General features: G+C 39.8%; 1 protein-coding gene across 2 annotated transcripts in view; it reads left to right on the plus strand.

The window, feature by feature from the left end:
- TBC1D12 (TBC1 domain family member 12) overlaps positions 1-15,874 on the plus strand; it is a 205,597-nt gene extending 189,723 nt beyond the window's left edge. For both annotated transcript variants that reach the window (XM_073596417.1, XM_073596418.1), the window contains one exon: positions 6,410-15,874. In XM_073596417.1, the coding sequence (XP_073452518.1) occupies positions 6,410-6,475 (66 nt within the window). In that variant the 3' untranslated portion in view covers positions 6,476-15,874. The remainder of the gene's footprint in view (positions 1-6,409) is intronic.
- Positions 15,875-16,259: the final 385 nt, after the last annotated feature.

Genomic DNA, 16,259 nt, shown 5'->3' on the forward strand with positions numbered 1-16,259 from the left:
AATTACGGGCAGTACGACTGACCCTACGGTCATGGACAGTGGAGCTTCAATACTGCCCTATCAGGGTTCAGTCCGACAATGCCAGTACAGTGGCCTATATAAACCACCAAGGCAGTACCAAGTCTTTCAGCTCTGAAGGAGGTGAACCACATACTAGTCTGGGCAGAGGGACATGTGCCGATTCTATCGACAGTCCATATCCCGGGAGTAGAGAACTGGAAGGCAGATTATCTCAGTCGCCAGCAGATCTGCCCGGTGGAATGGTCCCTACACCCAGGGGTGTTCCAGGAAATTTGCCAATGTCGGGGATGGCCAGAGTTTGATCTACGGGCATCCAGGTTCAACAACAAGCTACAGCAGTTTTTGTCCCAAACGAGAGATCCTCTGGCAATTGGAGCAGATGCTCTGGTAGTCCCATGGAGTTTATGCTTTCCCTCCGATCCTTCTCCTTCCACATTTGTTGCGCAGGATTCGGAGACAGGGGGTTCCAATCATTCTGGTGGCACCTGCCTGGCCAAGAAGACTCTGGTTCCCGGAGATTGTGAGATTGGCAATAGACGGGCATTGGACGCTTCCATGTCGCCCCGATCTACTGTCTCAAGGTCCTATAGTCCACCCCAATTTACAGTCTCTAAATTTGACAGCATGGCTATTGAAGCCAGGGTGTTAAAGGACCATGGCATCTCGGGACCAGTGTTGTCTACCCTAGTGAATGCTAGAAAAGTTGTCACTAGGAAGATCTATCATAAGTAGGGATGGCCCGAACACCCCCCTGTTCGGTTCGCACCAGAACATACCGAACAGGCAAAAAATTTGGCAGAACACACAAACACCGTTAAAATCTAGGGGACACGTACATGAATAATCAAAAGTGCTCATTTTAAAGGCTTGTATGCAAGTTATTGTCATAAAAAGTGTTTGGGGACCCGGGTCCTGCCCCAGGGGACATCAATGCAAAAAGTTTTTTAAAAATGGCTTTTTTCGGGAGCAGTGATTCTTTTATTGCTTAAAGTGAAACAATAAAAATGAAATATTAATTTAAATATTGTGCCTAGGGGGTGTCTATAGTATGCCTGTAAAGCAGCGCAGTTTTCCCGTGTTTAAAACAGTACCACAGTAAAATGGCGTTTTTAAAGGAAAAATTGTCATTTAAAACGGATCGCGGCTGTAATGAATTGTCGGGTCTCCGCAATATAGTTAAAACTCATTGAAAAAAAGAGCATGGGATCCCCCCCCCCCCCAGTCCATTACCAGGCCCTTTGGGTCTGGTATGAATATTAAGGGGAACTCCAAACCAAAATTAAAAAAAAAAATTGCATGGGGGTCCCCCTAAAATACATACCAGGCCCTTCGGGTCTGATATGGAAATTAAGGGGAACCCTGCGCCAAATTTTCTTTAAAAATGGTGTAGGGGTCCCCCCAAAATCGCTTTTAAGGGGAACCCTGCACCAAAATTTTTAAAAAATGGCGTAGGGGTCCCCCCGAAAATCCATACCAGACCCTTATCCAAGCACGCAACCTGGCAGGTTCAGGAAAAGAGGGGGGGGACAAGAGAGCGCCCCCCCCCTCCTGAACCATACCAGGCCACATGCCCTCAACATGGGAAGGGTGCTTTGGGGTAGCCATGTTGATGGGGACAAGGGCCTCATCCCCACAACCCTTGCCCGGTGGTTGTGGTGCTCTGCGGGCGGAGGCTTATTGGAATCTGGAAGCCCCCTTTAACAAGGGGATCAAGGCCCCCCTGTGTGAAATGTTAACGGGTACATTGTAAGTGTTCACAAAAAAAAAAGTGTCAAAATGTAAAAAAAAAGAAAAGAAAAAACAAGACACAGCTTGGGGACAAGTCCTTTATTAAAAAATAAAAAAATAAAAATGTCCCACGAAGTCCATTCATCTTCTTCTCCGACGGACCGAAAAATAAAAAATCTGCCTCCATGGGAGGCGGACGTTTTTTTAAAAAAATTTTGCATTGATACATGTCCCCTGGGGCAGGATCCAGGTCCCCAAACACTTTTTATGACAATAACTTGCATATAAGCCTTTAAAATTAGCACTTTTGATTTTTCATGTTGGTGTCCCATAGTCTTTATCGGTGTTTCAAATTTTCCCCGAACACCGCATATTGTTCGGTGTTCGCAGAACATCCGAAAAACCAAAGTTCAGCCCGAACTTGTGCTTGGGCCGAACCGTTCGCCCATCCCTAATCATAAGGTCTGGAAGACTTATATTGCTTGGTGTGAAGCATCCTCGGAAATACGTGATTGGGAGAATTCTCTTTTCTACAGTCAGCTGAGGAAATCAAATTGGCTTTGAGTACAATCAGAGGTCAAGTTTCGGCCCTATCAGTATTCTTCAAAAAGGCCTTTAGGCAGGGTGTCTCCCTCCCCTCAAGGCTATTGCTCTGGGACGTCCCAGCAGGTAATAAATATTAGCCTGACTCTGTGTCATGATGTACTCAAAAGGATTTTACAGGTAAGTACGAAAAATCCTATTATTCCCATTTTCCCACTACACCATCGTCGTCTGTGTTTTTCTGTGAAGGACCAGCACTTCCAGTTTATGGTGCATCCATTCAGGCTCTCATCTGCACCTCGAGTGTTTGCCCTACTTTGGCTCCTCTATAAACCCAGGTCATTCATGTCACAGGTTACATTACATTGAAGACCTTCTATTGCAAGACTCCTAAGCCAGGACCTTGTCTGCCAACGTACAAATAACTATTCAGTTCCTGCAAACCTTTGGCCATATAAAGTGGTTGTAAATGTTTTTTTTTTTTTTTTTTTTTTAATAAAAATTGATTTATACTTACCGGCTCTGTGGAAAAATTGCACAGAGCAACCCCAAACCACCCTTTCTCAGGTCCCCCTCCAGCGAATCTGGCTCCTCCCCTCCGTTGTGTGCCCTCATATAAAGCCACTTTCTTCCTGTCTGTGTCTATAGACACAGATAGTGGAGCTTGGCTCCGCCCCTGTTCCCTTGTCACTGGCTTTGATTGATAGCAGCCAGAGCTGATTGTCCTCGCACCCTCTGGAGTACATTCGTCCAATCTTAGACATAGCCCATGCCAGAATCTTCCTCAATCAGGAGAACATTGCCTCCCTTAGGTCCAGCTCTCATACCCTCATGTCACAAAGACACCCCTCAATTTGATCCTGCCTGAGGATTTCAGGTCTAATGGTGACATACTTCAAAGCCATTCCCTTTGCCTAGTTTCGCTTTAGACTTGTTCAAGCAAAGATTTTGTGTAATTTGGAATAAAGCAGATCCATTCCCTGGATCACCCAGTACCTCTACCCAGCCAAACAAAGATCCTCCTCGTGTGGTGGGTCTCCAATTTTGCCCTGGAATTGGGGAAGTCTTTTCTTTTCACTGAACTTGTAAAGTGGCAATGACAGATGCAAGCATAGGCTGGAGAAAAGTTTACAACCTCCTGACTGTCCAGGGAATGTGTTCCCTGCAAGACTCAACTCTCCAACATACTGGACCTGGGAACCATTAGATTGTCTCAACAACCTTGGACCACCCTTCTACAAGGTCACCCAGTCAGAATAGAGTCACAGTGGCCTTAGTAAATCATCAAGGCACCAGAAGTTTAACAGCCCTAAAAAAAAGTTAAAAACCTAAACGGCCAGAAACTTTCAATCCATCTCTCTGTCGTCCACATTCTGCGAGTGGACATTTGGTAAGCAGACTTCTGAAGTTGTCAATGCCTACACCCGAAAGAGTGGGAACTACATTTTTGTGGTGGGACTTTTTGTCCATCAATGTATACCAACATTTGTAAAACAAACTGTACATTCAATAAAAAGAAAACCTTTCATGTTGTACAAAAAAAATACACATAAAATCAAGGCTGACAATTATTACACATTTCTCATGCAAGATGATAAAGTTACACACTCACTGTACCATCAAAAGTCATAATAGTGACAGATATTATGAGACATATGTTGTTTTTATGGAAAACTCAATGCATTTTGAAGCATTCTTCTTCAGGGTGTAGAGAGAACTGCTGTCTGGATGCTCCAGGAGGTGTGTCTGTATCCTGGAGTCAGTGGTAAGAGGCGCCCCCCCGGGTATTGATGGCCATGGCACCTGCAGGTGGAGCCATATTGCTAAATGGGCATTTCAATGATCTTGCAGGGTGTATCTATGGCTTTTTCGCATTCCCTTAATCTGAAGGAAGAAGGATCAGGGATCATGGCAGAGCTGGCATCAGAAGGGGTTAGATGACCTCACCAGAAGTGATGATGTGTCTTGCCTGGTAGTGATAATATAGAAAAGATAAGGAGGAACCATCTTGTATGGGGGCTAAAAAATAAGGGCAATTGGCTTGTTTGGTACTATGCACTACACCTATAGACAATTAGACATCAGATAAAAGGATGACTCCTTGAGCATACAAACAGTTGTATGGGGAATCTTGGAAGATACTGCAGGCTGAATCCATAGTGGTGTTTGGGGAGAAGGTATGCAATATTTTAATAGAGAAATTGGACCATTGGATCTAAACCTGGTGCTCTCTGCTCTTTAAAGATTCCTTTTGAACCATTAGAGACATTCCATTGACAGGCCTCACCTTTCAGGGTGCCTTCTTGGTTGCCATAATGTCTGTCAGGTGTGTTTTGAGTTAGCAGCTGTCTTATAAAAATCGTTTTCTTGTTTTCACAAGGTCAAGGTGGTTTTGAAACCAAAATCTTCCTTTTTACCTAAGGGAGTCTCCTCTTTCCACCTCAGTGAGTACATCATCATCCCTTCCTTCTGTCCTGCCCCAAAACAAGACAACCAAATTGACTTAAACTGTGTTGGGCTGTCTACTTGGCAGCTCTGCCTTTTGTGGCAAGATGTTGTCCCTTCTCGTTCTACCTTGTGGTCCTTGTAGAGTACACAATTCTTTCCACTCCACCATTGCCAGGTTCCCACTCCCATTCCCATCGGAGCCCTTTCCACAAGGGCTGTTGGTGTCTCCTGTTATCTGCATATTTTGTTCAGACTCTTTAAACCCTCCTGTTTCCTGTTGGCTTGTTGACAGTTCTATGTTCCTATATTGTTTCCTGACTCTCAATTTTATTGCTTGGGTGTGCCCCATTGTCTAAAGCCTAGTACACACCACTAGTGTTTTTTCATTCAACCCAGTGTGTTAATGGGGAAAAAAATGGACACCTCTGGTCGGAGCCGCTGTACTATCTCCACTCCAGTCAGTGCTCTCAGCCATTGGCTGAGCGCACTGATAGGGAGCTGGTCAGCTGCTGGTTTTCCAACATGCTTGTCCAACAGAAGCTGGCCAAATGGCCGGCCTCTATCGGACTGGCTGCCATACACACGGGCCAAATGTCGGCCAGATTTTATTCAACCGACTGATTTCGCTCGACATTCGGCCTGTGTGTGCTAGGCTTAAGAATAAAAGTCCTGTACGGTATGATTAAGATAATAGGAATTTTGACTTACATGTAACTTTCTTATCTTGGAGTACAGTACAGGACACATGTCCCTCACCTCTGTGTCCCGATAACTCCTTATTACTTTCTTGAAAACTGGAGCCTCTCTAAGTGGGAAGGCTTCTGTGGATATACTCTACGGTGGCCCTATTAAATTTTTTATTTTCCAGTGTCCATTCACTTGAAGGTAGCAGCATATAACCAATGTTCTAGGAATACAAGTCCTGTGACCTATACTGTACTCAAGGAATTCAAGATATGTCAAAAGTTCAGTTTTTTTTCTTTCATTTTTGTATACTTGACAGCCTGTAAAAAAAAGTGTTTGTTTTATTGAAATAGTGTATCAAATAAAATATAAAAAATTACAAGTTATGCCATTTAGTCATAGAGTCATTGTCAAAATAGGCAAATGATTAATGTTTAGATGGAAAAGAGTATTATGGGTGATTGAGTCTAAAGTTTTTGGTATTTGGATCATGGAAGCGTTTACATATATGAGAAACAATATCTAATAATGGAGGAAAAGTGCTTGATGCCTTCAATCAAGCATGGTAGTAGAAATTTAACTGTATGGTGCTGGTAAGATAGTAGATTTACACAGGCTGTGAGGAATAATGAACTAGAAATATTACCACTTTTATGTCATGCCATACCCTGTGGTTGGTGTTTGGTAAAAATGTATTATGCAGTAAGACAACGATTTTAAGCATACTTCTATGCAAAATCTAGTTAAGAAACTGAAAGCTGGAGTACGGTCTTTGATGAGCTAGCTGACACAGTCGCTAGATCTCAAACCTGTGAAGAGCTTCAACATTAAGTTATAGAAAAAGCCAGTCACACCTCTAAGAAAAGCTATGAAAGCCATTGAATTGTGCAAGAAATAACAATGTATAACAAGAATATACATACTGGAATTAACAATAATACAATAGCATATTTCTCATTTTCTTTTTCTGCTTTCTGTATTGTAGGTATTTGCATCACTAATGAAGGATTACAAAGAGGGTGAAAAGAATAGCCCTGCATCAAAAACCTAAACACTTAAGATTTTTCTGAATACATGAAACCACTCCAATGAACAGAAGGACACCATGTGTATCTTAGTATTGTAAACCACTACGGATAACTATGATCTGTGGATCCCTAGGAAATTGCACATTGACTACAGTGGCTGTGGAAAATAACATTTTCTTGTCAGTATTAAAATGAAAACACAGATATTTGCATTTGGTTTCTTGAGGACACTGAATGCAGTTTTTTTTCCAGCTACAAGGATCATATTTAATATACAAAAGTTATTTAATGCAATAAGCCTTTGTAACAGAACTTTAACTTGGTACACTAAGTGATGTTTTTAAAACAAGATGCACTTTTTATTTTTCCTTTTAATTAATGGAAGTGCAAAATTGTCTATCAGGCATCTGTCAAACTACAGTCTGAACCAAACTCTGTGGTACTCATAGACCCTAGATTCACATGGGTTCAAGCGGACAGAGGACCAAAGATGTGTCGGAGATTTTGTGCAGGGTAGGTAACAGCTGTAATGGAATGATGGCAGTGTTTCTGTAGCGCGTATGTTACAAGCAATGAGAATACCAATAAACAGCAGCACAGTGAAAGCAGATAAGTATTAAGACTATAACTACTAGAACGTGGCACTCCTGCCAAGCACATTGAAGAACCAGTAAGAACTCCTGTTCTCTTTATTTCTAAATAATTTGGATAGCTTTTATCACAGTAAAGCAGGTTTGTCATGGAAAACCTATAGACCCAAAAAAAACACTGTACTGTACTTTTAATACTGAAGCTGAATTGCAGTGTATTGTTGATGTTAAGCATAGATTTGGTAAGAACAGTCTGCTAAAACGTTTTGCCCCAATTTTTTCTGCGTGAGAAATATTGTGGCAAGGCTGTGACACTTTGAGTAAGAAGCTTATAAATTAATTTTTTTTGGAACTAGAATTGAACATATTCTTTGCTAATGAAGAAAAGCTCAGTATTATACTCTTTTATTTTCTAGATGCTCATTGGGTTGTATTACTGGCATTTTATATTTGTTGAGGACTTTGACGTTACAATGTTACATTTGGGTTTCTAGTTCTGCTCACCTTCCACAATCACCCCAAGGGGCCCCACTCTTCCTTTATATATCTTTCCTTAGTTTAGGTATAACTAAAGGCAAAACTTTTGCTTTTTTAGTTTTGGATAGAGTAGAGATGGATTAGGTTTTTATTGTTGTCTGTTTCCCCATTAGGGAGATTCACCCTATTTCTCATGTCTGAGTTGTCCCCAGAAAAATAATAGAGGGGAAATCTACCAAGTTCTGGTGACCTGGGGGGCACCAATGGATTCCTTTATTTTGCAGGGATTTACTCTCATTTTGTTTGGCTATGGAACATGACGTGAAGGTAAATCTCCACAATGGGACATAGATGGTGAAAAAAAAAATCTGACAGGGGTTATAACTCCCTCCTTGTATCCTAAATGGGAAAAAAAAAAGTTTTACCTATAGCTCTACTTTAACATTTAGGAGAATATGGAAGCATGAATATGGGAGGCAGAAACAGGGTAGGAACAGCTGAGATACTTCAATTGAGATATTTCACCCCATTAGTTTTCAGAAGAAACAAGAAGTCAAGGAGAATTACCTATCAATTGCTAAAACAGAAAATATTGAGTTGGATGCATTTTTGTTTTTTGTGGCAGAATCATGCAGCATTCCCCCAGTTTGAATCGCCACTGTCCCAAGTGGATACAACAGCCCTTTTTTGTTGAAACCCAATACATTGAAAGAACTGACAAATATGTTTTTACTTTGTATTAAATAGAAGTGAAATATCATGCATGATATCCATGTAATCTCATGGTGTGTACCATCATCCCAATATGTTTAGAGTATTAAAGTTTTTTGAGATTTTAACGTTACATTCATTTAGGTATGAATACACATCCATAATGCAATCCATATTTTGTTTAAAACGGTCTTGAAAAACATTAAAAAAAAAAAAAAACTATTTTGAGGCTTGTCAGCCTGTTAAAACAGCCTGTAACCTGAATATGTGTTTAATACTAGATGATTGTACCTCAAAAGTCCAGGTAAACTTCTTTTCTATGCTTTTTGTCTAAGAGTTTATCTTAAATGTCATGGAAGGGATTTTGATGGCTGTTCTTTATGTCCCTGTTATACCACTATTGTTTAAGTTATGTTACAGCTGAATATTGGGCAACAAAAACACTTTTTATAAAGTTAATGCAGTACTAAAGTGCTGTTACTTCTGCCAGTAGTTGGGTAACAAGGTACATTCTTTTAGAACACAGATTTCCACTACAGTGTTCACCGACAACAAATCATTGACACCCTGTTCTGTTCGGCTGTTAACAGAAAAACAAAGGAAGCCTTAAAGCGGAATTCAACACAACACCAAAAATGTAATATATTGCAGCTTAACAATCATTAGATGAAGTGGCTGTTATAGTTTTCTTTTTTGACTTTTTACCCTCTGTTTTCTCCTGGTGAACTGGGCAATAAGACACCTCCTGTATTCTGCAGACACCACTCTGGATAAAGGTGCACAAGGGCCAAATTTGGACAGCAACATTGTAAGTCTAGGGGGAGGGGAGAAATAATAGCAAACTTAAATAGAGTAACAAATTAAAGCGGACTCTAGCTAATGCTTTATAATGAGTTACAGCAAACAATTTTTTTCATTTTGGGATAAAGGTTTTACATAAAAGCTGATTATTTTAAAAGAGAAGTATGTTTTTAAAAAAAAATAAAATAAATAAGCATACTCCCCTAGATGGCTACAGCACAGATCCCAGCTGCGTCTGTCACCAGCGATCTCTCAGACTGAGAACTGAGCGATCAAACACCGGTGACTCACTCATTGGCTCTCTGCTCTGCCCCTCCAGCGCTTACTGGAGAGCTGGGCTCTAAAGGGGACGAGAGTGGCTAGGTCAGTCTCCCAGCAATTCGCTGAGAGGTTGAACCAGCTGCCAGTTCAGACATCTGGGTGGATCCCGACTTTAAAGTCAGGATCTTTCCTGAGCATTGACCAGCTGTGTGATTTCAGCTGACAGTGGGCTTTATCCCACTGTCAGCTGAAAACAAGGAACTGCACTCCTGTGATCCATAGGAGAAGCATGGCTTTGGCTATACTTCTACTTTAAGCACCTCTACCAGTGTTCAATGGTCTGTCTCATCTCTGTTACTACAAAAGAGTTTTCTGTTGAAAAACAACATGACCTACTGGCTGGATCACCACATAAAAATCGAAGAAAGCCTAAAAACAGAAAACTAATGCAGCCATCATCTTTAAGACTTGGTAAGCTGCAATATAATAAAGGCTTGCTGTTCAGTTTAAAACTGCTTTAACGTGTAGAAGGATTCAAACCTTTGTCAGGATTTTCTTGTCTGTGTCCCTGTTCTCCTTACTTTTTGTTGTGTCAACACAGAAATGATAGGAAATATCCACAGTGTGAATGAAAGGAGCAATAAAAACCTGAAATGGGTTGTAACCTTCTTACGCTGTGTTCCTGTATTGGGGAATTTTCCTCTTGCTTCTTGTCTCATTCACCTGTTTCTAAGGGGGACAAAGATGGCTATAAGGGTGTAACTCTTCTCCGCTCAAAATTTTGAGTGGAGGTGGCAATAAAAAAAACTGTCAGGTGATTTAACCCTTTCTCCAGTCTATCCAGCACATAAAAAAGTGCTTGGAGTTCTAATCAATGCATGTTTGTTCTCCTTATTTAAGTGTACTGTGTTTTCTGTAAGGTTGGATATACATTATAAAAAATTCTTCAATTTTCTTTAGATTTACCTTTAAATATGTAAGTGTTTAGGTTTTACCTCATATTATATGATTTTGGTAAATCTAAAGGAAAATTGTATAATGTATGGCCAGCCTTAGTCAATATAGGCCTGTGCATCTAACTCCAAAATGTAGGAACAATGTAGCTTTGATGCCAAGGCTCAAGATACATTGACACACGGGGGATTATGTATGAAAATTATACATCAATTATATTATCAAAACAGGTCTTGTTGCACATGGTGGATCACAGAAAAATTGCCTGAGCCATCCAGCACAGAGCGAAGTGTCTACTTGCCAGGGTTGTAGGTGACCTCTCCTCCCCTACCACTGCTTTACCAACTGGCTCTGGGCAAGAGATACTAGTAGTCAAGGTATGTTTTCTAGACCCCATGGCAGCCAGTATTTGTGCAGCTTAGACATAGTGTATAAAATTTCAGAGAGTTATATGAAAACTTTGATGTTGCTCATAACAATCATTCACCTTCTTCCTTTTACTTTTTCTAATGTAGATAAATTGAGACATTGGTGCTAAGTACTATATATAGACCGATCTCGTAGAGGATGAATTCATACCTTCTATATCATCTTGCCAGTAATACCTTTTCATTTCTCTAGGTTTTCATACTAATGTTTAATATAACACAATTATGCCTTTTGTCATAAAGGCTTGTTTCTAACATGTCTGATCTTATTCGTCTGTTGCGTTATTCTGCACACCTTGCATGTGTACAGTGGGGAAAATATTTATTTGATCCCCTGCAGATTTTGTAAGTTTGCCCACTTACAAAGAAATAAAGGGTCTATAATTTTTTATCATAGGTGTATTTTAAATGATAGAGACAGAATATCAACTGAAAATCCAGAAAAAAACACATGATACAAATGTTATAAATTGAGTTGCAGTTCAGTGAGTAAAATAAGTATTTGATCTCCAAGCAAAACATGACTTAGTACTTGGTGAAGCAACCCTTGTTAGACGTTTCTTGAAGTTGGTGACCAGGTTTGCACACATCTTCAGTGTTCTGGCTAAGGGAAAAAGGTTCTTATTCAAGATTGCACAATACATGGCCCCATCCATTGGCCCCTCAATACAGCAAAGTCAGCCTGCACCTTTAGCAGAGAAGCAGCCCCAAAGCATCATGTTTCCACCTCTGTGCTTGACTGTAGGGATGGTGTTCTTTGGGTCATAGTCAGCATTTTTCTTCCTCCAAACAGGGTGAGTTGAGTTAATACCAAAGAGCTCAATTTTGGTCTCATCTGACCATGGCACTTTCTCCCAATCCTTCTCTGAATCATTTAGAAATTTTAGATGTTCACTGGCATGAGTGTACATGTGCCTTCTTGAGGAGGGGGACTCGCCGGCAAACTTACAAAATCTTCAGGGGATCAAATAAATATTTTTCCCCCACTGTATGGTGTAAACAGGGCACATAGAAAATAACTGCTTTTAGGTGACCTGTTTACATGATTTGTGTGCAGTAAAACACAACTCAACGGACATAGAGTAAATAAGCCTAAGGCACGCAGAAAAAAGTCAGCAAAAACCATGGTGGACCGTGAGCTTGGCTTAGATTATCTAGGGGTAAGAGATGGCCATTCTTAGGGAGAAACGTTAGGAATTGACTAGCTTTGAATGTAATCGCCTGCAACAGATTATATCTCCCGCCCATACCATCACTGTTCTAGCAGTTGAAATTTGCTTACCACACAAGGCAATCATCAGTTGTCTGTGATTGTGTTCTGAGAGCTTGTGTTTTGAATTTTACACAAAGTAAGAAAGCATCTTTCATTTTCAAGTCCAATGTCTAACAACCTCACATGTATACACTACAGTGTTTGTACTTATGGTTCCAGGTAGGTTACATACACAGGTACTACAGCTGCTACAGTTACATAATACTACAGAGTAATTAGAAAATTACTTTAAAAAGTATTTAAGGATTTAAGTATTTGTGCTATACTTAATTCTTTAATACATGAGTTCATGTGTCATCCACAGACCACAAAACACTGCTTCAGTACAGTTCTGCTAACAGAGAGAATCCTTGGCAGCATATGTTAAAGAATATGTAAACCCAATATTTCATATTCCAAATATGTGCCTGATGTACCATATATTTGTGTTAAAAAGTATCCTGTTCTTTGTATTGTTTTCTTTGTGTGGAATACCTGGTGATCCTGCCAGTCCCTCTGCTTTCATATTAAAAACTGACCATACTAGGTATGAGAGCACACCGCGGTCATTTCTCTAGCTGCGCTGAGAAGTCGGCCTGCTCTCCTCCGATGATAAGACTTGTCCTGACATGCCACCCCAAACCCCACGCAGCCATTCACTGGAAAGATCAGTGTGCTGCTGTTTCTCCTCCTCCTCCAGCTATCTGAGTTCTTTATGCAGCTGAGAGCAGAGGGTTTATACACAATTGTTTTTTGCCTTTCATTTCTATTCTAAACTGAATGGGTTGTTTTACAAGGTGAGGGTTTATGTATACATTAACATTCAAGTTAATGACTGCCATGGCTAGATACAGAGCCAGAGTTGCCATGATAGTATGGCAGATGTGAACAGTAAATGTGAATCCCAGCATTCCGTATTGTTTTCATACTGACAATATTCAATTCATACCTTGTGATTTCTCGAGATCCTGTATGACTGCTTACTAACAGTAACCAAACATTCTTTGTTTTTTTTAAATGTCTGCTTTTAAAAAAGCTCTTTCAGTTTTAAAATTTTATTCTTGCTATTTGTATGTATAACTCTTTCAATGCAACATGTTCAGTGGGGTGAGAGTTGTCTGAAACTCCAATAGTGGTATTATGATGTGCAATATTGAATCTCCAGGCAAGTTTTTTTTCTAATGTGTTTTTTACCCCTATAATGTCAATTGTTTTATATGGTCTGTAACATGTTCCATCTGGCAGACCGCTGTTTCAGCGCAAAGGATGCAGGCAGTTTGCCAATTAAAGCAATTTTTAATGGAAAGCTATTGGTAAAGTTGAAGTAGCTTTTCTAGCATATTGTTTTTTCACATAAGACATGCAGATGTGCTTACAACTGCTCAGTCTTACCAAGGCCTTGCATTTCTGTTTCAGATTTTAAATGTAGTTCCAGATTTACAGGACTTCCAGTCACATACATGATACTCAATGAACATCTACTGGTGAGGAAACATTTTGCTCCTCTGAAGAATGAATATCTTATTCACACAAGGTTCCTGCAGTTTAGGAAGGGGCTATGGAAACCCATCCATAATACCACATGAAAAGGACATAAACATATGTTCTTTCTCTGGCACTTCTATGCTGCAGTTTGTTCTTATAACTGTTTTGTAAACTCGTGTAATAGTTTTCAGAAATCACCAAAGTGCCACTGAGTGCCGATTCATGCACCATAAGAGTAGATTTAAACATGCGTCTAAGTCTACCTCTCTTCTGAAATCTAATCCCCTTTCAGATTTAGATTCAGAGGCAATTGGCAGGCAGTGGATAGGCAATATGACGCCTCCTTGCTGCCTGATTGAACCCAATTTTTGCCAACAAACGCACAGCAACTGCGTGCATTGAACACAGTTGCAGGGTGCTTGCAGCGCTTCCCAAATTCACCTGAATGTGTCACATTTGGCCAGCCTTGCCCCCAACCGTTCTCTACATGTTGGGTAGATTTTGCCATGGAGCATCACAACCACTGCATGTAAACACCCCTGTCTGCTGCCTATTGCAGTTTAACCACTTAAGGACCAAGAAAAAAGAAAAAGGACCAAGAAAAAAAAAAAAAAAAATTATATATATATATATATATATATATATATATATATATATATATATATATATATATATATATATATATATATATATAATTTTTTTTTTTTTTTTTTCTAACACCCTAGAGAATAAAATGGAGGTCATTGTAATACTTTGTCACACCTTATTTGCGCAGCGGTCTTACAAGCGCACTTTTTTTGGAAAACATACACTTTTTTGAATTAAAAAATAAGACAACAGTAATCTTAGCTCAATTTGTTTTTATATTGTGAAAGATAATGTTATGCTGAGTAAATTGATACCCAATATGTCACACTTCAAAATTGCGCCCACTCGTGAAATAGCGACAAACTTTTACCCTTAAAAATCTCCATAGGCGATGTTTAAAAATTTCTACAGGTTACCAGTTTTGAGTTACAGAAGAGGTCTAGGGCAAGAATTATTTCCCTCACTCTAACGATTGCAGCGATACCTCACGTGTGGGTTGAACACCTTTTTCAAATGTGGACGCTACTCACGTATGCGTTCGCTTCCGCGCGTGAGCTCATCGGGATGGGGAGCTTTAAAAAAATTAAATTTTTTTCTTATTCATTTTACTTTCAATTTTTTATTTTGACACAGTTTTTAAAAAAAATACAATAACATTTTGGGTTACTTTTATTCCTATTACAATGTATAAATGTAAACATCCCTTGTAATAGAAAAAAAGCATGACAGGACCACTTAAATATGAGATCTGGGGTCAAAAAGACCCGGATCTCACATTTACACTAAAATGCAATAAAAAAAAAAAAGAAAGAAAAAATGTCTCCTTTTAAGAGCTATGGGCGGAAGTGACATTTGACATCGCTTCCACCCTCCCATGCCATGAAGCCGAGTGGGGGCCATCTTCCCCTCAGTCGGCAGCCAGCCAGCCACTACCAGCATGTCCTGTAAGCGGCAGAGATGACCAGAGAGTGTGGCGGGAGGGTGTGGGCACCTCTCCCGCCACTGATTAAAATTGATCTTGTGGTGAATCTGCCACAGAGACCACTTTTATCTTACCGGGGTTATGGCAGCTAGCTGCTGCCATAACCCCGGTGTTTAGCTTCAAAATACCGACGTACGGGTACGGCGAATTTGCGTGAAGTGGTTAAGTCGGTGATAAATAATGCACATTTTTATACCCCCCAACTGCATGTCTAAACTTAATATGCGATCGCACATAGAAGAGTCAATCCAAAACACACTGTATGAGCCCCAAATACAAAGCATGGAGTGCTGTGGGGAACAGGTCATTCACTTAGCTTGGTACTTACCATAGCTAAGGTCTCTCGTATAATACATCTTAGAGTAGTAGTCTTGGGTAAATTTTACACCTTTTTAAGCAGAAGCCACTTATTTTACCAATACTTTTCCTTTAAACTGTTTCATTTTCTGATTCTCCTTCCTATCTAAGCAGCAACATTTTTACTATTATCTTGTGTAAGTGCATTGCTTACTTGTAATTGTTTTTTGTAGCCCCACCTGCAGTTGTGCGTGAAATAAGGATACAAATGTAAACTGTTTAATCTGTTACCAGGCCTGGACAGCAATGAAGCCATGGAGGAACGAGACCAGACTGGCTCACCCTTTTCCTGTTTTTGTTGCTGCTCTAAAACTTTTATGAAATACACGTGTAAACGCGAATGTTACATATAATTTATGTATTTCTTTTATGTCATTCAAAGTATTTCTAATTTTTTTGTGGCTATTGTACAGTTTTCTTACTTTTCAAGTATAAACATGTATATAGAACATGTACATAGAAGGGACTTAGCCTTCATTTGAAACCACTAGATGAACACTTCCGATGTAAATAAAACTTGGAAGCTGAAACTTTTACAGAGTGTCATGTCTGTTTTGTAATATGCAGCAATTGCAGTTTAAAGCTGAGCTCCAGCCCATTCTGGATATTGGGTTCTGAATAGAGTAGGGAGAGACCCTTTTTGAATTTTTTATTTTCGTCTGTAAACAAATTGCACGTTTTTCCTTAATTTTCTGTACTTGTGACATCCATGCAAGAAATGAGGGTGTGGTTGTCATGTAACTGGAAGTTCTAACATTTCCCCATTTAATTTAAAATGTCTTTGCGTTTCCCTGCTTCCTTATTGGAACAGTTAACCATTACTTCTTGTTATAAAAAGAAGAGAAGGGTAGTATTAGCACTAGGGAAATGGCAATAAAAATCTCACAAAGGCTCTACTCTTTTCCAATCAATGCAAATAAA

This window comes from Aquarana catesbeiana, linkage group LG08, assembly GCF_042186555.1.
Source record: "Aquarana catesbeiana isolate 2022-GZ linkage group LG08, ASM4218655v1, whole genome shotgun sequence".
NCBI classification, from domain to species: domain Eukaryota; kingdom Metazoa; phylum Chordata; class Amphibia; order Anura; family Ranidae; genus Aquarana; species Aquarana catesbeiana.